Source organism: Carassius carassius, chromosome 14 (genome assembly GCF_963082965.1).
Source record: "Carassius carassius chromosome 14, fCarCar2.1, whole genome shotgun sequence".
NCBI classification, from domain to species: domain Eukaryota; kingdom Metazoa; phylum Chordata; class Actinopteri; order Cypriniformes; family Cyprinidae; genus Carassius; species Carassius carassius.
Window position 1 is genome coordinate 21,457,300 of NC_081768.1, and position 22,014 is coordinate 21,479,313.

The 22,014-nt window shown below is 37.3% G+C and overlaps 1 protein-coding gene across 19 annotated transcripts in view; it reads right to left on the reverse strand.

Annotated features, from left to right (window-relative positions):
* Positions 1 to 1,275: 1,275 nt before the first annotated feature.
* LOC132157327 (calcium-activated potassium channel subunit alpha-1a) overlaps positions 1,276 to 22,014 on the reverse strand; it is a 218,110-nt gene continuing 197,371 nt past the window's right edge. For 8 of the 19 annotated variants that reach the window (XM_059566630.1, XM_059566620.1, XM_059566624.1 and 5 more), the window contains 11 exons: positions 20,917 to 21,040; positions 18,961 to 19,185; positions 18,331 to 18,523; positions 13,602 to 13,715; positions 11,174 to 11,257; positions 9,625 to 9,755; positions 7,541 to 7,735; positions 6,924 to 7,042; positions 5,752 to 5,976; positions 3,821 to 3,849; positions 1,276 to 2,189 (listed from right to left, as the gene is read on the reverse strand). In XM_059566630.1, the coding sequence (XP_059422613.1) occupies positions 2,038 to 2,189; positions 3,821 to 3,849; positions 5,752 to 5,976; positions 6,924 to 7,042; positions 7,541 to 7,735; positions 9,625 to 9,755; positions 11,174 to 11,257; positions 13,602 to 13,715; positions 18,331 to 18,523; positions 18,961 to 19,185; positions 20,917 to 21,040 (1,591 nt within the window). In that variant the 3' untranslated portion in view covers positions 1,276 to 2,037. The remainder of the gene's footprint in view (positions 2,190 to 3,820; positions 3,850 to 5,751; positions 5,977 to 6,923; positions 7,043 to 7,540; positions 7,736 to 9,624; positions 9,756 to 11,173; positions 11,258 to 13,601; positions 13,716 to 18,330; positions 18,524 to 18,960; positions 19,186 to 20,916; positions 21,041 to 22,014) is intronic. The other 11 variants (XM_059566632.1, XM_059566627.1, XM_059566631.1 and 8 more) reach the window with 3 other exon arrangements.

The following is a 22,014-nucleotide window of genomic DNA, read 5'->3' on the forward strand; positions in this document are numbered from 1 at the left end:
TTGCTACAAAGTGTAACACCACTATAATCACAATTCAGAAAATCACTTCAGGACAAAGCCTAATTGTCCAGTAGACAAACAATAAAGATAGTTTTACTTTAGAACGTGGACTAGAACGGGCAGAATTTATACAACAGATTCTTTCTTTTTCTCAATGGATGGATGAATACTAATGTCTCTTTTATTGCATCTACAATCTATTAGCTCGCTTCTGATCAAATGATCTTTGCACAAGTACTTCTGCATGCTTTTTTTTGTTTTTTGTTTACCAAGACCTAATTTAGGTCAATGATTGCTCTAACTCATTACAGAAAGAGCAGAGCCCCTCCTCATGTGCATCTCTGAGTTCATCTCTGTCTGAGGATCAACATCGCTTTACCTGGAATTAATGAAAAGTGTCATCAGTCATTCAATATTGGTTTTCATCTCCGTTAGCTTATGAAAATGAGATCATGTATGCTGTTTTTAGTAGTCGAGCTCGAGGTCCTTCAAAGCAGCCCGTGTGAGTATCAAAGAGCACTCCAGATGGCAAGCTGAAATTGTACCTTTTGACTCAGGTTCACAGATCTTTGACGTGTCCCGGTTGATGTTAGGTGATATGCTGTGTTGTCAGGGGTAAAACTGAAGAAACTGAACCGCTCTGCACTGTAGCTATTAAGATATCTTTAAGATACATTTAGAAATAAAGTTCTCTGATATGTATAAAAATAAGTACAAAATGATTACGCTCATGGATAAAAAATAAGTATGTACTTATGTATAAATCTGACAGAGCACTTGAAGCAAAGTTCAAAGGTCTGTGAAGCATTTGTATCAATATATGTTCTACTTAAAGGTACAACATAGTCATGTAGCCTTGATACAAGTGAGTGACGTTCAAATCCATTCAGACCACAGCAAGAATCATCCACAAGTTACATCTTTGGCTGATAATTAAACATTATGATTGAGTTTAAGGCATCACTGTTGGTCACAGGGAACATCCAAGCACTTTTCTGCCCCTGTGCCAACCCTGTGTCAGGCAGTGGCTACACCCAAAGGAGGAACCATTGATGCCCACTTTTCGCAATATGTGGCATTTTTCAATTGTATATTTTATTCATTTTCTCAGCATTAAAGCTCAATCTTTGTTGAATTATCAGCATGTTACAGTAGTGTTCCATTCAGTCGTATTAACAGCAGAGTCGCAGATGCAAACAAACGTGTTATAAGCCTCGATAACAGAGTTTCCCACACCAGCAGTCATGAATGATGGAAAGACATCAACAGAAGTAGTGCATATCCTCAATGTATTGCCAATTCTGAAGAGCTACGTTGGGGACAGCCATTTGCATTAGGTACAGCAAACATTTCCATGTGTATATGTGCCTAAATGGTCTGTATGGATGGAAATGGTCATCCTTTCCTGAGCCACACGTTCAGGTTACTTCAGGCAGCCTTCGGCACACACCATGCACAAATACAGTCACACAAGCACTTGTTTCCCTGAACAAAACCTTTCAGTTAACAGCCTCAGCCTGTGACGTCAGCCCCAAACTCAGAGGAGAACCCAGGGAAAGCTTTGACTCTTCTGCGAGCAGTGCTCAGTTTATTATGTGGTAGTGCAAAACGAAAGTGACAACGGATACGCAACTCAATTGGCAGGGCTGATCTTTGGGTAGTGTTTGGATGAAGTGAACGACGGTGACCCTCATCCTCCATTATAGCGCCCTCTGCATGGAGTCAGGTCACGGCAGAGGTGAAATGCATTGCAATGAATCACAGGAAGTACTTTCTTTTGTTTGTCTGTTAACAATTTCAAAAAGTGCTAGGGGCTGCACAATCCTTCCTTGATTGTCATTATGTACATCACTATGTATACATATATAAAAGTATGGAAGTAAAATTAAAGGTATACACATAGGAAGTCCCTTCCAGTTCTCATTCGAGCAAGAACAATGTGTCTCCATCATCACAGTCATGGATTCGTGATTAGCGCTCGTCTTTTACAGCAGGATGACCCACGTCCCTCTGTAATGGTAAAGGCAGGGGATTCGTTCAGCATTCATCTTCGACTTCTCGGATAGGTGGAATCAGACTGCTAGTGGATTTGTACTGATTGACTTGGTTGGCCATGTGAGTGCTCATGGGCTTGATTTGAATGTTCCTTGGGTATGCGTTTTCTGCTTCATCTGTAAACCATCTCTTTTCTGTGAGACAGCCGCGCGGGAGAGAAGCAGAAGACGACAAACACAGCATTAATATCATATCTTTAAGGCAGGGTCATGCATCTCTAAAAAAAAAAAATCATCATCCCACGCTCTCGTTCTATACAGCACATGAACTTGAATTCACATTCAGAACGAGGGTGAAACACATTGTTGGACCTATTACTGATTTCATGAAGCAGCAAAATGTACAGTATGTAAAAGCATTTACAGCCATATTGTAATCAAATAGGAAGGACCGTATCATGCTGTGTATTTGAGCACGTTATCTCAAGATCAGGTTTCTGAAATCAGGCATTTAATTCTGAAATGTGTCCTAAGAGCACTTAAGCCAGGCGTAAGGCCGACATCCTTCTCCATCACATTCACTTTCTCCTAGGAAGTGTCATTTTCCAGCACTTCAACATTTTCAACTATTCCTCCAACTTGAAATGTGCTGCACACCTTGGAGTGTCAGGCTGTGATGAGCCGCAGGGGGAGAGTGTCACGACGCAGTCGTTTGATGTAAGTGGAGCTGTGCCTGAGGTGTTGCAAGGAGTCAGCCACCTCGCTCCGTTCCCCTGAGTTTACTACTGATGCTGGCACTTACATCGCCCCAAGACATCCTCTGGCTCCGCAAGGGTTAAAAGAGCCAATTTCAGCAGCACAGGGACTCTCATCATGGCTCCCCTCTCTCACACGGATATTTGAGGTGAATTTGGGCTGAGAGCAGAACGTGAAACCACTTTCGCCTGGTTTGAGTGGGGAACTTTTAACGGACCGAATCTACGTTTTTGCATTAATGCACCCGTAAGCCACGAGAGGTCATAAAATATTATATTTTTACTTAAATTAAAAGATTTTTTTAGGCACAACGCAAGGTGGCGAATATGAGAGAAGCCACCGATGCATAACAATACTGGCCAGGCTGGTTAATCAACCAATCTGGAGATTGACACAATGGGTAGTTTCCCATTTGTTAAAAGTTAAATTCGATATTTATTGAACAACAGAAAATATTTTTTTATTTGAACAAATATTGTATGAAATGCATGTATGTGCAATGCGATTATTTTTATTTAAATAATCATAAGTTAATAACAACAATGTACTACATATAATTATATTAAATATGCAATTTTTTATTACATTTCAGATAATTTTATATAATCTGTTTTAACAAAGGAAAGGGATCATTAAACCAGATTTTATTATTTTCCAAATGCCTTATTTGATAAATACATTTTGATAATCTACATGTAGGAACAATGTGCAGACACACTGACCTCTCACACAATGCAGTTTGTCTTAGAGAAAGAAAACCTAATGAGAGGTAAATGAACAAGAGGAACTCAAGTCAAGGGGGACTACTGGAACCTATCAGATGGATGGAGGTAGAGAGAGGATGATAGTCAACCGCATGCAATGCTGGGATGGACCTGAGCATGACAAGAGTTAGGCATAAGCAGCAGCCATTTGCTTTCAGTTAGAAAGCAGAGGTGAAAAGTAGGCATGGTTTCCTTGGAAATTAAAATCAAAATCCCCTCTCATAACAGTGCTCCACAAAGGACAAAGTTATGATTAAAAGATCCCACAACAGGTGCTGTATCATGCAGAATCATTAACTTGCATACCTGGGCCCATTCTACTCATCCTTGTTGCACTTTAGGAAAAAAAGTGGTCTATGTAAGTTTTACGGCGTTTAAGGCAAGTAACAGGTCTCAAACAGAACTGACATCATATCATATTCCTACATTTTTAGTCTGGTTATATATTGTGAATTATATATCATAACCATCTTTATTTTACACAAATGGAAAATGATTCTTATGAAACTCTAAGTAGTAAACATTTTACTACTACAAATTTAGGACTACAAACTATTTAGCTAATTTAATATTAAATATTATGATGGAGCTGATCATTTTTCCAGTTAAAAACAATTAGTATTGTAAAACTCTTGAAAAGGACATAATGTGCTTCTCAAATCTGGGAAACTAGATCACGTTATTTAATATAACCTATTCTCTAAGTGGGGGTGGGGGATATCTTACAAGCTCTAAACTCGTTGAATTAACTTTAAGGCACGCATTGTAACAGGCACTGAAATCAATGCAGGGTTTTACAACATCCCATACATAATACCTTGCAGCTGCTCATTCTGGTGAGAGAGAAGTCTCAAAATCAACAGCTTCATTAAAACGGTGTATGCAGATGATAAAGGTTTCAAAGCTGGAACTTTTCAAAGATCAACACTTAAATGATCCAAAACTACTTTACACACCGTAAGGGTTTCTGCACCTGCAAGGCATTTAGGGATGGTGTGAAACCATTTATGCTATGATTATGTCTGTTCCAACCTGGAACATTAAAAAAAATCACTAGAGCATAACTAAAAAATAAGCCACTAACACAGACTAAAAACATGATGATGCAATTTGCAGTTCTCTCACACACACAGACATGACATAATGATTAGACAAACAGGAAGGCAAGAAATGAATTAATGCTTGTATTTGGATTAAAGACCAAAAATGACTATATTACCTATACAGTGCAACAAATGCTGACGGAAAAAAATTGCCTCAATCTCTGGAACATTATTAAGCTTAAAGGTGCAATGCGTAATATTTACAACAATCTATTTACAGGAATGCAATATACATATATTGAAGAATTTATTTAATGAAGAACTTATTTAATGAACCGTTATGTTTCTATTACTTTAGATTGAGCTATTTCTCAATCTATATCTATATACATCGCGGATCCCCTTACATGGAAGTCGCCACCATGTTTGTAGCCCTAAGTAGCCCTAAATGGACAAACTGCCCTACAAAGTGCGTTTCGTAACTTTGTTGTTCTTGCGAATAAAACAATGACACAATGATGAACAAGTACATTAACATTCGCAATACCATCGATGTGATGAAAAATTAAGTAAATATAATTCCTTGATTTATATTTGTAAAAAAATCTCATTGCTCTCTGCCATCTTTACCGACGACATCTTTACCTATGTCGGCCACCGTAGCTTCTCTAAAGTTAGTTTTGAGCAGGGGAATGAGCTGTTGGTTGCAATTCGCAACCTCGCCGCTAGATGCTGCTAAAATTTACACACTGCACCTTTAATAAATATTAACTAAACAGTTCTAGAGGTCTGCATGGGACTTACAAATTTCATAGTATCTATAATCATTAATTCATTAGTCCTGTACTTTAACAAATCTAAACTGGTGCAGACCTCTAGTTCACAGGTTGATTGTGTTTATACAAAGGCAGCAGCAATATGCAGACATGGTCCTGGTTACGGTGCAGTGGCGATGAGGCAATGATCAAATGGTCACAGAGTTGTGTGTGTGGTCAAGGCAAGGGCCACATGCACATTATGAAGCAAACTCACAAACAGAATATGGAATGCTGAGTACAATCACACACACAGCATCCTTTCTGTACAAAGTGTGCTACAACCACAGAAGTGAACAAACGCACCCACGCACACACGCACACACACACACACAAACACACTCACTCTGCTGGGTTAAAGAAATGAAGGCCAACTTACTTCTGTTTGTCACGGGCTTCACGTGCTTTGCTGCTGCGGTTCTGCCGGTTCGTGGCGGGGATGGAGTGAACAGATGAGCTCTTCTTGCTGGATGAATGAGAGGAATGGGAGGAGTGGGACAGGCTCGCTCGGGACTGGCCCGCGTTGTGGTCAAACTGCATCAGACAGAAGATCAGGTCCGTGGGCACCAGCTCAAACTCATAAGGTGGGTTTGTGATGACATATCTGCACACAATGAAAAATGACACGCATGTTCAAGGATCTCATTTAAGAGTAAATGAAGCATTTAACTTTCTTTTTAATTTTGCACTGATTTTAGGGTAAAGTGTAACATTTCTGCACCACTTATAGTTTAACCACACAAGCTTGGATGGGAGAAAGCTCATGGCAGCTCTGAAAGTTTCCTCATAGCCAGTAAATCCTAACACTGTTAATGATTATTCAAATGTGCCACATAATCCTGATCATCTCATGAAGCACACGAGGGAATCATACAGTTGATTCTAATAGTCAAACGTTAGATTGTGGATGAGCTTACAACTGAATTCTAATATGCACAAAATACATAGTGCACTTAATGATAATGAAAAAGATAATAAAAATAGAAAATACATTTTTACTACTGATTAAATCTGTTTAAAAATGCTTCCCCTCATTCTAACCAACATTCTGGATAAAAACATTCACTGAGCTTGCAAAATGATTTATGGGATAACTTTATCCATGGAGAACATGTGGCAGTGTCTTAGGTTTTGGATAAAATAAGGGACACTTCAGTACACTTTTTTAAAATGCTTTTAAAAGAAATCTCTTCATGAAGGCTGCATTTTTTTGATAAAACAAAAAAGTCTTTACTATAACTTTTGAAAAATTTAAATTTAAGTTTTAATTTCTTTGGGGGGGGGGGGTGGCGTACTGACTTCCTTTTTAAAATCATTCATTCAAATTAAAAAGAAAGTTAAAAGCAAGCAAAAATTTGTGGAAATTTTATCAGGTGCGCTACTACAGTATGTTGCCTAGGAAGGAACCTCACACTAAGTGTTAGAACAGGGCTTATAATAATGTGGGTTTTATTGTTATTTCCCAGTAGTGAAGATGGATTGTATGCCTAGTGAAATAAAGAGCTAAAAAACTATTGATAAAGAGGTGAATAGGTAAAATGGACAGCTCACCTTTTTGTGCACTGGCTTGATGAACTTAAATGTGCATCTCGCAATCTATAGATTCCAAAGCACAGCATGTTGTACGTTTTTAATGCTTTACAAAATAAGTCTCCGTAGCAACCACCATCCTGAAAAAGAACACACAATAGGGCTTTAATTGTTAATTCATAACATTCAAATCAGCTTATGCCTATTTCAGGCATGATAGAGCCAACTCGAGTGCAAGAGCAGGTGTTGTTTGCCTCATTCATTGCATCTGTATCCTAGTGTGATGTCTACACTTCTATAATGAAGTATGTGGCAATACATTAACAGTGCTGGATAGTAACTGAATAACTGGGTACATGTAATGGGTGTATGGATTACATAATCAGAATCCAATAATTAAGTACTTTTAATACGATAATATTACGTTTTGAAATTAGATTACAGATACTTTTTATGGATTACATTGCACATACAGAAACACCATGAAAGATTTAAGGCACCATTCTTTTTTACCCACAGACTTTGCATGTTCAGCTCGTTCACTTTGCATTAGCGGGCAGGGAAGGCATCGGACAGGGAACGAGCCCTGTTGGGGGAAAGTGCCAAAACGTGTCAGCTCCTCTTAACCATTCACTTACCCCCAAGTCTGCGAAGGGCCCATCGTAGAGGGCCAGCTGGGCGACCCGACACCTGTCCCTGTTAGCCAGCGTCTGCGGCGTGCTGTAGCCACCTCTCAGCGCATTCTCCTCAGCCAGCAGGCCCTCCAGCTCCGGAGTGGCGCCTCCTGTGACCAGCGTCCGGATCAGGGTGAGGATATTATCATTGAAGTATGTCTGCCAAGATAAAGGAGAGGATCCGGACGTGAGTGCCATTAGAGTCACAACTCAAGACAGTCAGGATTTTGGAGCTGTCCCGAGCACTGTTATCTAGACCCTGATCTGTCTCTTCTCATTTGACTTCCTGGGAAGGGAAGAGACACGGGAATGCAATTACGCCAGCTGTTGTTGTTGTTGTTGTCGTCTCCTCCCCATGCACATTCATTTTGGTAACACCATCCTTGCTTAACAGGGGAGCATTTTGCACACGAGGACATTTTAATTATCATTATTGTAGCTAATTGTAGATTACATACAATGAAGAATAGATCTCATAACACAACAAGTGTTATAATCTACAATTTATCTTGTACAGTGGGGTCCAAAAGTCTGAGACCACTATAGTGAAAGTTTTTGCATTTCTTAATAGTTTAGATAGTTTAATATGCTTGCTTTAATGATATTATGTTTAAATAAAACATGATGAACCATGTTATTATGCATTCGTTAATATAGTGACCTACAAACATAGGCAGATATCCTGGGGGGGGGGGGGTGTTGGGGGGACAGGACCCCTAATCTGAGGAGTATTTTATTTTGTGGAAACTGATTTTTTTTTTGCCCTCACGATTCTTTGATGAATAGAAAGAACAGCATTTATTTTTGAAATGGGAATCTTTTGTAACATTATAAATGTATTTACGGTCACATTTGACTACACATGTCTACACTAAATAAAAGTATAATGTTTGTTTTGTTTTTATGTTGCTGACCCTAAACTTTCTAACAGTAGTGTATTTGAAATCCTAAAAGTTATTTTAATTCCAAGTTTCAATCAGATTCTGTATCCTTGGCTTTTAAAGTGGTTTCTGACTTGTGGACTCACTGTATCTTGTCCATCAATTGTTCTTCAGTGTCACTGATGATAAAGTTGTCAAATGATTAACGTATAAAAATAAAAGATCCCACTAAGATCACAAGGTCGTTGTGTGAGCACCAGAGGGCTGTGTCGCCCCAAGCTCGTGCTGGAGTGACACCTCTCCGGGCCCCTGACAGCAGCATTCAGCCCAATGATGGATGAGAGCTGTCTATTAGCAGGCTTCACCTTTGTCCACAGTGAAATGCACTTGAAGGCTGCTTTGTTCTAGCTTCACTCAAAGTGAAAGGTACTGGAATTAAGCCATCATATGGATAAGGCGATAGCAGCGGTTGTAGGTGGTGAGGGGGAAGAAAAGAAGACGACAGAATGGGGAAAAAGGAAGAAAGGTATCTTTCCTAATCTACCTAAGATGAGATTGTTAGGAGATTAGAGCTCTAGGACCCCATAGCAGCCCACCTTTGCGTGTCAAGGCATGCCATTAAAGAAAACTTGAGCACTTACCTTGTTAAAAGATCTAATAAGACTCTTGAAAGTTCATTTTTATGACACATTATATGAGGAGTCTTGGCAACAACTTTCCTTTTGATGTCACCGCAACTGACAGTGCTGTCTGATCAATGTGGCATTTCATTTACCAACCTCTGCCTACTGGTAACGCCTGAGCCCTACATCTAAAGCACTGCACAGCCGGAGGATGTCTCTTTCCTATACATTATTTCAGAGGATTAGCAGTAAGACATGCCTTCATGTAATTCTATATGACATACCATGATGGGAGAGAAATGACTGTGCACCTTTTGACAGGTTGCTTTGTTCACCAAATCACTGGCTGCTTTTGAATACGAACGGAAAGATCATCTTGAAGCCTAGTAGATAATATGAAGGATCCTTCACACAATGAAAGGATCTGAATCTACTTATTCTGCACGGATAATTTCTTTAACGGATTTATGTATGCTAATCTGTTTAAAGGAATTCAAATCAGTGAATAGGTGTCAACGCAGCAGCTGTTTAGCCACTAACTCACCGCACTCATCAGGGAGTCCAACACGCTGATGGCGAATGCGGTACCGCAGGCAAACGGCTGGGTCAGATACAGCTCCGTATCTGGGTCGTCGTCGTCGTCTTGGTCCAAAAACTGAACGTTGGAGTCATTCACTGCAGCACAAAGAGAGACGGTTTACATTCAGGCAAAACAACTGTGTAGAAGAGTCAATCAATGTCCTTCGAAGGGTGACAAGTGACAAATGTCTCACCAACCAGCAATAAACGGGTTAATGAAGTCAAATAAACAATAATAATTTAAAAAAAAACTGCATGCATGTCAGTGGGGCATGCATTCGGGAGATTAATACAGGTTGAAATAGTGATATCTGCACAATGCAGTACCCAAAAATGGTGGATCTAACTTCAGTCTGAATAACTTGGAAGGGATGGTTTACATAACAATGAAATCTCTGTTTCCGAGAGAAGTTGTGATGTCTGATGTGCAAATGGATTGTTCTTTGGAGCCAGATGTTTTCAATGAATCACTTAACAAAACTGATCTGAATAGTTTGTTTATAAATCGGACTGATCCCGATGACTGACACAATACATCAGTCACAGTGGTAAAAGAAACAGATCATTAAATGGGAAGATCATCAGTGAATAAAGACTTACATGATTCTTTTCTTTTTTCATACAGCTATTGTATGACTTCAAAAGATGTGGCATATAGTATACAAATATTATGACCTACTTTTATTAAGCCTTTGGATTTTCATAGTAACTGCATGGAGAAAAGTGAGAATAGTCAAATAATTATTTGAAATGTCTCTTTTTGTGTTGTACCAAAGACAGGAACAACGCCGAGATCTATGAATGATGACAGAATTTGTATTTTTGGGTAAACTATTACTTGAAGTTATTTACAATTGTCAAAAAAAAAAAAACCTCAGGTTACAGAGCAGCCTTGTAAAAATTTAGGTCCACTTATATAAAAGAACCTGTTTTTAAACAGCAGCAGTCAGATTGCTTTGAGGCTATTGTGTATGGTCTCAGCAGCCAATGTATAGAGACAATGCCCTGAAATCCAGCTCGGTTTGAACACAGCCTCACACAATCTTTGTTTCACCTCCTTTCAAAATCTATGCTTCAGAGATTAGGGCCAGCACCAAAATAAATAAATAAAAATAAACAGCTTAAAGCAAGGTTTGATCTGTTTTTTTTTTTTTTTCTAATTTGATTTCTTCCCAGACTTCCTGTGAGCTAAGGAAGAGAAATGTCAGTCTTTCAGACAGGCCGCTGATGAAAAGGAGCCCGGGCTAGAGAATTGAACTGCAGGGAGATGCTATGGAAACAGCCACAAGGACAGACTCGCATGATCAAAGGCCTAGTGATGCTCTGAGAAAGAAAGAAAAAAACTCCTTAAAAAAAGGCCAAAAACAAGACAGTCAATTTCAACCAGAACTAAGGATAAAAATGTGTTCAAAGTGATGCCATGGGAGCAGGCCTCAGCTGCAGCGAGAGAAATCAAGACAAGCCGATGAAGGAGGCAGTGCATCAGAGTAACAGAGGACAAAGGCGCAGCTTACCCAGTTCTGTTATCATTTGTATGTTGGTTCCACTGTTTTTTTCCTGACTGAATGAAACCAAAGGCAGTAGTTTGCCAGGCTTAGCTAATGATGATAAAACAGTGTTGAGGGGAGACAGTTATTGAAACAAGTTCAAAGCCAGAGAAAGAGAAAGCATAAACGAGTGTATCATGTCAAGAGTGGGATTAGAAATCTAAAGGTACAGTGTCAGGGTGAAGTGCTTCTGTGAGAACTCCATGGAACAGTTCGGCCGTGTTTGTTCATGATAACGGGGATGTCGTGCAGGCTTAGGTATCTACTGCACTGCAAATAGGAGAAATATAACTATGAACCATTTAGAAGAGAAAACGAATCACTCTCAACGTGTTTTTCAACATGTTTCTGGTGTAATCGCACATATTCCAACACTAAAACTGCAGGCCTGATTTAACAAAAGCTTGTGTACAGAATCTGCTGATAAAGTTGTTGTTTCAAAAAATAGCAGTGAATTACGTTGGATTGCATTTTACGCTACCTTTAGGCTAAACATTTTTCAGTCTGTGCAAAGAACTTCTAGTTGAGTTATTACAACAAGAACTTAGTATAGTTTGATCCACTGAACAGATGACAGAATGCTGTGAGACAAGAATATGAGAAAGAAATGGATGAAAAAAGAAAGAAAAATGACTGGAGAAAAGCCAAGACTTCAGGTGATGCAGCAATGAAAACAGTTGCAGCTGAAGAGTGATCAACCCGTGTGGGTTTGTTAAATAGCTGATGGCCCATGTATTTATATAAAGAATTTAATGATGACAAAAAGTTATGCATTTTACAGAATTTTACTTGGAAATTACCACAGTTATATATATATATATATATATATATATATATATATATATATATATATATATATATATATATATATATATATATATATATATATATATATATATATATATATATATATATATATATATAAATACATTCACAACAGTTCTAAAGTTTGGGGTCAGAAAGATTTTAAAGTGTTTTTGTTTTTGAATGGAGTCTCTTGTTCACCAAGACTGAATTCATCAAAACAACTGTTTTCTATTTTAATATATTTTTAAATAATTTTTTTTTCTTATGATGCCAATCTAAATTTTCAAGAGCCATTACATGAGAATGCAGTGATACGGGATCCTTCAGAAAATATTTTTATATACCAATTAGGTGCTCAGAAAAAAGAAATATTTTTTATCATAAATGCTGAAAACTAGTTTTGCGTTTTTTTTTTAAGTATTGATCATTCTAAAAAAAAAGAACAGAATTTATTTTAACAAAAATTCCTATGTAACTATGTAAAATATTGTACAGTCACATAATAAATTCTAAATGTATAAATTGACTAAAAAAATTAAAATTGCCCCAACACTTCTGAATGGTAGTTTATATCAACAACTGAATTTCATTTAATTTATAAGTGATTTATGTGTGCAATGTATTTCATTACTTACTTTACTTTTACTCAAAAACATTTTAGATGAAGTTTCCTGTCAGCAGTGAATATTCACAGGAAAACAGAATTTAAGAAACAACCAATTCACATCACTTTAAACAATGCAACTCATGTTAACTACACTATTATCATTTTACAGTTCTTGAGAGTACTATTAGCTTCAGTATCCCGCTTTTACTTCTTGAATTACACAAGGACATTGCCAAGAGGCTGAAAATATCCTCTCAATTCAAAGTCAAAGTCTCGCTTTTAAATTAGTCAATGTCAAGTACTAGTCAATGTCTTTAATGACAGATGATATGGAAAGCTTTCATATTAGATTATACAGATTATTCTTGATTTGTTTTTTCTTCTTTTTGAATATTTGTTTCACCTACCAACATGCCAGAAACCTTTAGTAAATCAGGCCCCATGTGTCCAAGATGTAGGACTTCGCAACCCCTCAGGGAGGAGGATTCTGGATCTCATGTTAAGAGGACAAGAAGTACATCTGTGTATGTGTGCGTGTAAGGAGCGTGTTTTGCATGAAGTTGTAAGAATCTGTGAGGCCCTTTATTTTTTGCAGCCTTTCTGGTGTAACTCGCTGTAATTGGGTCAGTGGAGAATTGTAGCGACCGGTCTCTGGTGCTTTAGTGCCTTCTGAGACCTAAAACTTTCATGAGTCTCCCCACCATGGGAATAGTGCCACCCTCATTGTTATTTATAAATGAATCCATTTTGCTACTATATGCTTTTCACTCCCTATAAGTCTAGGTCTCTTCCAGTGCATTAAAGGCACAACTGATGAGGACGCGACATTGACCAAGTCTGTGAAATATTCAGGTGCGCCATTACACACATCACAGACACACACTTCATAAGGAACACATCAGCATGGCTTGATACGGGAGTTTAGATTCTAATCACACTTGACTTTGACATGTAAGGAGTATGACTGCAGTCGCGTCTCACCAAGTTCAGTTATGATCGGGATGTTTGATCCCGTGGTGATGGATGTCTGCCGCACTAAGCCGTGCACTGGACTGTTATCTGGAGATGACCTATCCATCCCTGGAGGTGTGAAACCTGGAAGAGAAAGAGGAAAGAGACTTGTCACATTTCACTCTGCTAATGGTGCCAAACCAGATTCAAGGTTTGCAATGGTGACCAAATCAGTAGCTTAACAGTCAGGCCATGCAAATAAGATTTTCTTGGTATAATGCTAAAAGTAGTGAACATATAGTAGAGTTTGTGGTTGCATGATATGAGTGGACTGTCACATCAGTCCAAAACAGTGAAATACAGATCCTCCACTTTTAAGGGTCAGCTCAGGCATATTTAGCATTTGCTGCCTTCAACTAGCAGGTATAAATTTTATATGCTGTTCATTTTGTTACCATAAAACTGGTGAAGTGGATCCTGAAAACGTTTTATGTGAAACGCCATGAAACAAGCAGGAGTGACAAGAGTATGAATTCACATGACTTGACACTTTTGCATTTCCTCAAGCTGACAAGTAAACACTTTAAATCAGTAATGCTATATGCATAATGCATTGGCCCTGTTTTGACATCCATAGACTGGAGAAAAATGCAAGCGTATAGTTTTTACAGTGACAAACATAATGCGGGGAAAAGATTCAGGTCACAAAGTTTTCAAAGGGCTGCAGGATTCCGAACAGGGGTCGTCCTTCTCAATGGGGAAGTTCAATAGACTAGCTCTCTGTAGCTCTAAACAAAAGAATATACAACAGAAAGAGACGAAGACTTAATCTTAAATGTGCAGAGAATAATCCTGTCTCCTGTTGTGTGAATTGTGAAGACATCAGATATGCAGTGACAGCCAGAGTCAACCATCTGGCATACTGAAAAGCATTTTAGCATCAGCTGATACATAAGCGCAATTGGATACCAATAAACAAGAGCAATGTTACTGTTGATTGTACTGTTTTTCTGGTATTGGTATTGGTTCTTAACAATTCAATGCAAGAATATTCTGAAAATACATGAATATAGAATATACATGCAATAATATTCTGATATTAATCAGAATTTGGTCATATTCTGTCATAAACAGATTAAGACAATATTCTGATCCCTATGAATAAAAAGCTGGTTTGTGTCTGTATTAAACCGAGTATTTTGAGTCATAATATTAGAATATTGACTAAAACTATTGTAAATGACTACGACAAGACGAAGACAAAACATCAGTGAATAATTAAACATCAGTAGTAACTAAATCAACATACAATATCGTTGATGTGACTAAAATGGAGTTTTAAAAAATGTCTGTAAAAAAAAATCTGCCATCAAACCTTCTCAGAGACTAACTGTAGATCTAAAATGAAATCAATCCAAACACAGATCATCTATACTCTTTGCAATTGAGGTTGCTCGAAAAATGCACTTAAGCAACTTCTGTACCACAATACAACATTTTGTGTTGTTGTTTTAATAAAAAGACATTAATATAACTTGGAATTAAAGGGGTGGTTCAGGATTTTTGACATCGGACCTCATTTTTAGGTCAGCCTGGTTGTTATTCATCAGTGGAGACAGTTTCTCAGCCGCTGCGGAATTTTACTTTGCTCCGGTTAGTAATGATCAGTGTGCCAGCGGCAGGAAATACACTTGCGTCATGTGTGGACTGGCTCACTCGGTTGCCTAGGTAATCAATATCACTCCGCTGCTGCTGTCGAAAGGGCTTATGATTACAGGGAACAAATTATAACTAATGCAATGTGATGAAAGGTAAGTTTGATTTCTAACATTATTCTATCAACGGACATTTGCATCGATAGTCTAGTGTTATAATTGATTTGCGTTTGGTGCACTGTGGAGCGGGTAAAACTGTTTTTAATGGCTGGCTAACATATACCCATTGACTCGCGCTAGCCTAGCATCGGCTATCTATCCAAATATAAAGACTGGATAATTAAAAAAAAAAAATGTCTCCACTGATGAATAACAACCAGGCTGACTTAAAAATGAGGTCCGATGTCAAAAATCCCGAACCACCCCTTTAATATTAGCAATGTCACTGTTTCAGCTTTTGAAAGAAGCTTTTGAGTTTTACAGTGTAGAGAGGGTGTTTATATTTCTGATAATTTAATAAATCAGGAAACTACACTGAACAAAATTATAAATGCAGCACTTTTGTTTTTGCCCCCATTTTTCATGAGCTGCACACAAAGATCTAAGACTTTTTCTATGTACACAAGAGGCCTATTTCTCTCAAATATTGTTCACAAATCTGTCTAAATCTGTGTTAGTGAGCACTTCTCCTTTGCCGAGATAATCCATCCACCTCACAGGTGTGGCATATCAAGATGCTGATTAGCACGATCATTGCAAAGGTGTGCCTTAGGCTGGCCACAATAAAAGGCCACTCTAAAATGTGTAGATTTACTGTATTGGGGGGTCCGAAAACCAGTCAGTATCAGTATCAACAGTCGTGATAGGTAAACATGACTAGAATTTTGAACAAACTAACTGTGACTAACTAATGAAATAATCAGTTTCACAGTTATGCAACATGACTAAAATTTGACTAATATTTAATTGACTAAAACTATTGACTAAAATTCAACAACAGCAACTAAAAGTTGACTACATTTGATAAAAACTAAAAAAGACATTTGACACAGGACTAAGGAAAAACACACACACAGCTGACAAAATTAACGTTAACTGAAACTGAATACTCAGATTTGAGCATCTCCAAACAAATATATTATATTTGAGAGAGTGATATTACAGACAGTTGTCAATGAAGCAACAATATTGAAGACCATCTCCAGTACAGTATTAATAAGCAGAAAAAGATTGTTTATGTTTACAGTAGTTTATACATACTATTTTGATAATTCTTTTTACAAAAATATCCCAATATAATTGAAACATGTTAAAACTGTCTACTATCTTTTAACATTTGACATAAAAAATATTTAAATACAAATCTAATTTAAGGCCAGTAATTCAAGCCTAACCACATTTCACTTGGTCTTGTGCAACTATGTGTTTATTGTTGCACATCGATTACACTAAGTTATAAACCCTTCAAACAGACATGCACACAAACCTTAAAGTCATGCTCTAAATTCTGCTTTGTGTTGTAGTTTTCAATGGTAATGAATTATGTAGCTTGGACTTTGTGTACTTTATTCAAAAACCCCTAAAGCACTTCTAGTAGTGCCCAGTGTAGTACTTTCTCTTGGCAAAAGGCTAGCTGATTTATTAAATAACACCTTCTGCACAAGTTTAACAAGCCTCACTGAAACGACGAGGTGCTGAGGGCAAGAATATTAACAGAGATGATGTGGTATGATGTAATTTGTTACACCTCTATCTCATAAAGATTTCAATACAATGTTTTTTTAAATACATTTCTTGTATGGATCCTTCTGCCTTAAAGAAAATGAAATTATGATGTGTAATCATGTAACATTAATAATAATAATAAATAACTGTCTTTCTGCCCAATTGGAACTACAATATGGAAGAAAAATGTATCATTTGTTATTTCTATTGGTGCAAATGTTTACTTGGGAATAATCTGAGAACAAGAAAACTCTTCATTGCTGGATAAAATATGTTCTAATATGCTGGGTGTTAATGAAATAAATCTTTATTACACACCATTGCTCTGCTGTTGATCGTGCCAGATGTTGAGATAAATTAACTGAGAGCGTAGTAATGACCAGGCCTGCATGGAATCAGTGCACAGATTTCCACAGAACTACAAATGCCCATCAGTCACAATTTTTTAGACATCCCCTGCCTCTTTTGCAATTTGAATTAATACTTTGGCTAATTTGATTATGTGTTCAGTCACCGTACTCTCACTTAATAACTTCACAATGTTTAAATCCACTTAATTTCCCAAACTCAGCACAGATATTGCAAACAGATTCCTTCTGGGCCTGATAATAACATATTCTTCAACAGTATGATTAAAAGCTATAATCATCCAGCACAGAGGGATGTGCTCTTCCCAACACTACTACACACTGTTCAGCATGAGCTTTTGGGACAATTATGGACACATTTCATATAAGAACTGTCATTATGAAGCTTTAAATCCATCTTTCTGTGCAAAAAGTGAATACTCAATAATGGTTAAAATGTTAATTGTTGTGGGCCAGCTTGTGCGGTGTGTGTAATTTACGTAATGAAGAGCAGCTGAGAAAGTGAAGCTGCTGATTTGTACAGTCTGTTTAATGATGATGAATCCTGATGGGCACAAGAGGGTTACATGTTTATCCGAATGCATAAACAATCTGTTCGAGTCAATTTGGCGGCAAACAAATCTGCCGCGGTCCAGCAATTGGAGGCAACTATGCAATCTGCACAAAAATGTTAGGGATGCTTTTTTTCAGAGCTTTGATTACAGGGGAAGGATATAATACACACTTGCTCAGAACTGCATGTGTATGCTAATAATGAACATGTATATTCATAAAATCAAAAATGCAAAAGACACTTATTAAATGTTTGCATAAAGTGTCTAGTTATTGTGTGTCTAGATGAACAAACATATGAAACACGAGTCATGCTTTTATCCCTTGTTTTATTAATCCATTCTGGCATATAATTGGACCTTGTTGTTTTTGAAAGCACACAGTAAATGATTGGTTTCACAGTCTAAAGCTCTTGAGGAGTATTCTCTATGCGCTCAAGTATTCTTGGCCACTCCTTACCTTGGGAATTAGCCTGCAAGACCCCAATGCTGTCATCAAACTGCATAGATTTGATGTTAAGAGTCGCCAAGATGCATTCCTTGTCCTGCAGTGAAGCATCGTCGATATTGTTCTGATTGGCTGACAGGATAACGCACATGTCACAGAGGTTGATGTTGACGGCCCTTAAATCAGCTCGACTTAATGGCGTACCCTTCAGCGGAGAGAGAGGGGAAAGACGAAGAAAGATGAAAACAAATTAAAGATGGCGCAGGAGCTCAGGGAAATTAGTTAACAAGTATTTACTTTTCTAAAGGCAGTGACATTCAGCTGATCTAACTATGTGCTGAAGGGAAGAAGAGATGTGTTCTAATCTAAAATGCTAGCCTTTGCTGACGGCAGCTTCGTTTTTCATACACAGTCAAACTAATGCTAACAAGCGCTACAGCAAGAAGCAAAGCCTGAGATTCACACGACCACGAGAAACCAGAACATCAACACTTGAGAACAAATTGTGGTGGCACTTTTCAAAGCAAGAAGCTGGTAATGTCTTACTCCTTGAGTCACATGAACTCATAACATTTACAGGTGACCTATTTTCTCCAAGTGTAAAAACTCATTTGTATGCTCATTTCCAATGCGTGTACTCACAGGTAAGATGGAGACTTTGGGGAAGTTGTGAAGGGTTTCCCACTCTCTTCTCAGATAATCTAATGAGCCCACAAACACGATGGGCTTTAGCTCGTGGTAATGGAAGTTGCTTGCTCTCAAAGGCATCACCAAGTTTCGAAGCCCCACTAAAGCTGACGTGACATCTCCAAATATACACACTACTACATGTCCACTTAAAACCGTCATGGAGGCCTCGCTGCGTGTCTTTGGTGAAAAAGCCAGAAACAAATACGACAGTTACAATCTCATCAACAAGAATATAATAAGAGCTCATCAACTGCCATCCATACAAAAACTGCATGAGCTGCAGGAGTAGTTTTTATATTGTATAAAATTAAAAAGGCCCGCAATTGTAAATGTTGTATTTAATTGACTGAAATGTAATCACATAATAGCAATTACGTTTGAATAACACCATATGGAATTGTGAGGAAAAAGCACATTAAGCAACAATAATAATTAAAGAGAGGAAACAATATCATTGGAAAAAATGGCAAGAGCATTTATGCATGTTCAAGAACATTATCATCAAGCATCATCAACAGAGTCTAAATGAGTAAAATGCATCTGTTCAGGATACTAGGATAGGATTCAATTCATTTAGTAAAAGCAAATATACACTTACCCCCAAAATACTGTAATTAAATAAGTTCAAATAAATAAAAACATAAAAGTGCTCAAGGCAAATAAAAACATAACATGAGCAAAAAGGTTAATAATGTTTTTCATTACTTTGATCATAGGGGGAAATACAATGTTCAAAATTGCATTCATATTCTAATAATTAAACATACATATACACAAAATGCAAATTGTCATTTAGTTTCATGTACACATTTAATGTTTGCCTGTGTCTAAATGTGCAAACATGGAAAAAAACGTCACACTCCTCAAACATTTAAAACTTTACTTTCAGGAGTTAGTGACGTCAGTAAAATTGTGATTCTCAAAATGTGAAACTAGACAAATTTACAATACTATTATATATATATATATATATATATATATATATATATATATATATATATATATATATAATATAGTGTATTTTTCGGACTATAAGTCGCACCTAAGTATAAGTCGCATAAGTCCAAAAATACGTCATGATGAGGAAAAAATATATATATAAGTCCCACTGCACTATAAGTCGCATTCATTTAGAACCAAGAACCAAGAGAAAACATTACCGTCTACAGCCGCGAGAGGGCGCTCTATGTTTTCAGTGTAGACTACAGGAGCACTGAGCAGCATATAGCGCCCTCTCGTGGCTGTAGACAGTAATGTTTTCTCTTGGTTCATTTGTCTTAGTTGATTTCTCTTGGTTCATGTCAAATTAATTTTGAGAAATAAGTCGCACCTGACTATAAGTCGCAGGACCAGCCAAACTATGAAAAAAAGTGTGACTTATAGTCCGGAAAATACGGTGTGTATATATATATATATATATATATATATATATATATATATATATATAATATGCTTGCCTAGAAATTAAGATTTCATGGTATTTCAGTATTACATTTTTATCATGATATAAACAGTTATTTCTGTGTTTTTTTCATTGCGTTCAACTGGTAAAAAACGAAATAATAGAAATTACATTTAAATAATTTATAAATATTATTAGTATGGTATATATATATATATATATATATATATATATATATATATATTAGTTGATACTCTGATAGTGCTGCAAGAACAGTTAATTTTTTATTTAGGATGTTAATAAAAATATGGCATTTTGTTATTTACCATTCTTAAGATTTGTCAATTTGCTAAATTCGAAGAAAAGAAAGAAACAAAAGATAGACACAACATCCTTGTGACTAGGTGGTGCTTGGAAGTGTTTTTCGATTAAAGATTAATTAAAAAAAATTTGTAAAGCACTTTTAAAACATTAAAATTGGCAACTACAGTTATGAAGATACCTACCAAAATGACCTTCTCAATATCTTTGGACGGACACCAGTGAAACATTCCAGTAGAGTCGTATCTTTTCACATTAGCATCCATGTTCTCAATCTGCTCATTTCCCGGAATGAGTAGAGGGTCGTGTCTGAAATAGAGCATAAGAAGGAGAAAACGTGTAAGAAGAAAATGCTTGCCCTTATTTGCAAATGCATGTTAGTATAAATTAAAAAAAAGTGACAGTGGGAATTTATCTTCTGGGCTTAATTGTGACATTTGTCAAAGGACAAACTTTCAGCACATCTCACCAGACATCTATTGACAATAAATAAGCAGTAAACAGGCCTGTGCTGACATGGCTCGTCATTGTCAGATTGAATTTGTGCATTGGACTCCATCATAACGGCAGCTCTCTCCGGGCTGCCAAGAACGCGGAGTCATCAAAGCGTCCGCGAGGTGACAGCACTGGAGTGGAAGAGATGGAGCCGGAGCACTTCAGTGACTGAGTGGCACCAGAATGGAATGCCAATTACCGGCTTTTACTCTGCATCACTCCTGATGTGATGCGTCCAACGGTAAAAGCTTTAACAGAGCTGCACTTTAAATATTTTAGGAATTTGCCCAATCACATTTTGCTCCCCCAAACTGAAGGCCATTAATGTTTCAGCAGTGTGTCACGTCCAAACAGGCTAACCTATATCAGCACGTCCTGCAGAAGCTGATCTGGGGGATATGTTGACAATGAAGGAAGTTCCAGCACTTGGGCACAGCTCACATTCAACCCCCTTGAAAGCTTTCTAAACAGCTTGGTAGCAGAACTACACGGCTGTAAACCTAAATTTGCAAACTAAATGTGTGGTCATGTTCATTTGATGTCTGGTCTGGGGATGGTTGGTATGAATAGAAACTCAAAAAATTGTGAAATGGCATTTTGAGCTTGTTATTGTTGCATTCTCTTCCTCAAATACAGATTTCTTGGTAGTATTTAACATGGACACATCTGCACATTTAATATACTCCATAAAGAAAACTAGAAAAAATAAAAAATAACATCATCTGTTGCACAGTTTTATGCAGAATAAATATATTGTCTTAGAATCGTCCAATAATAGCAAATTAGTA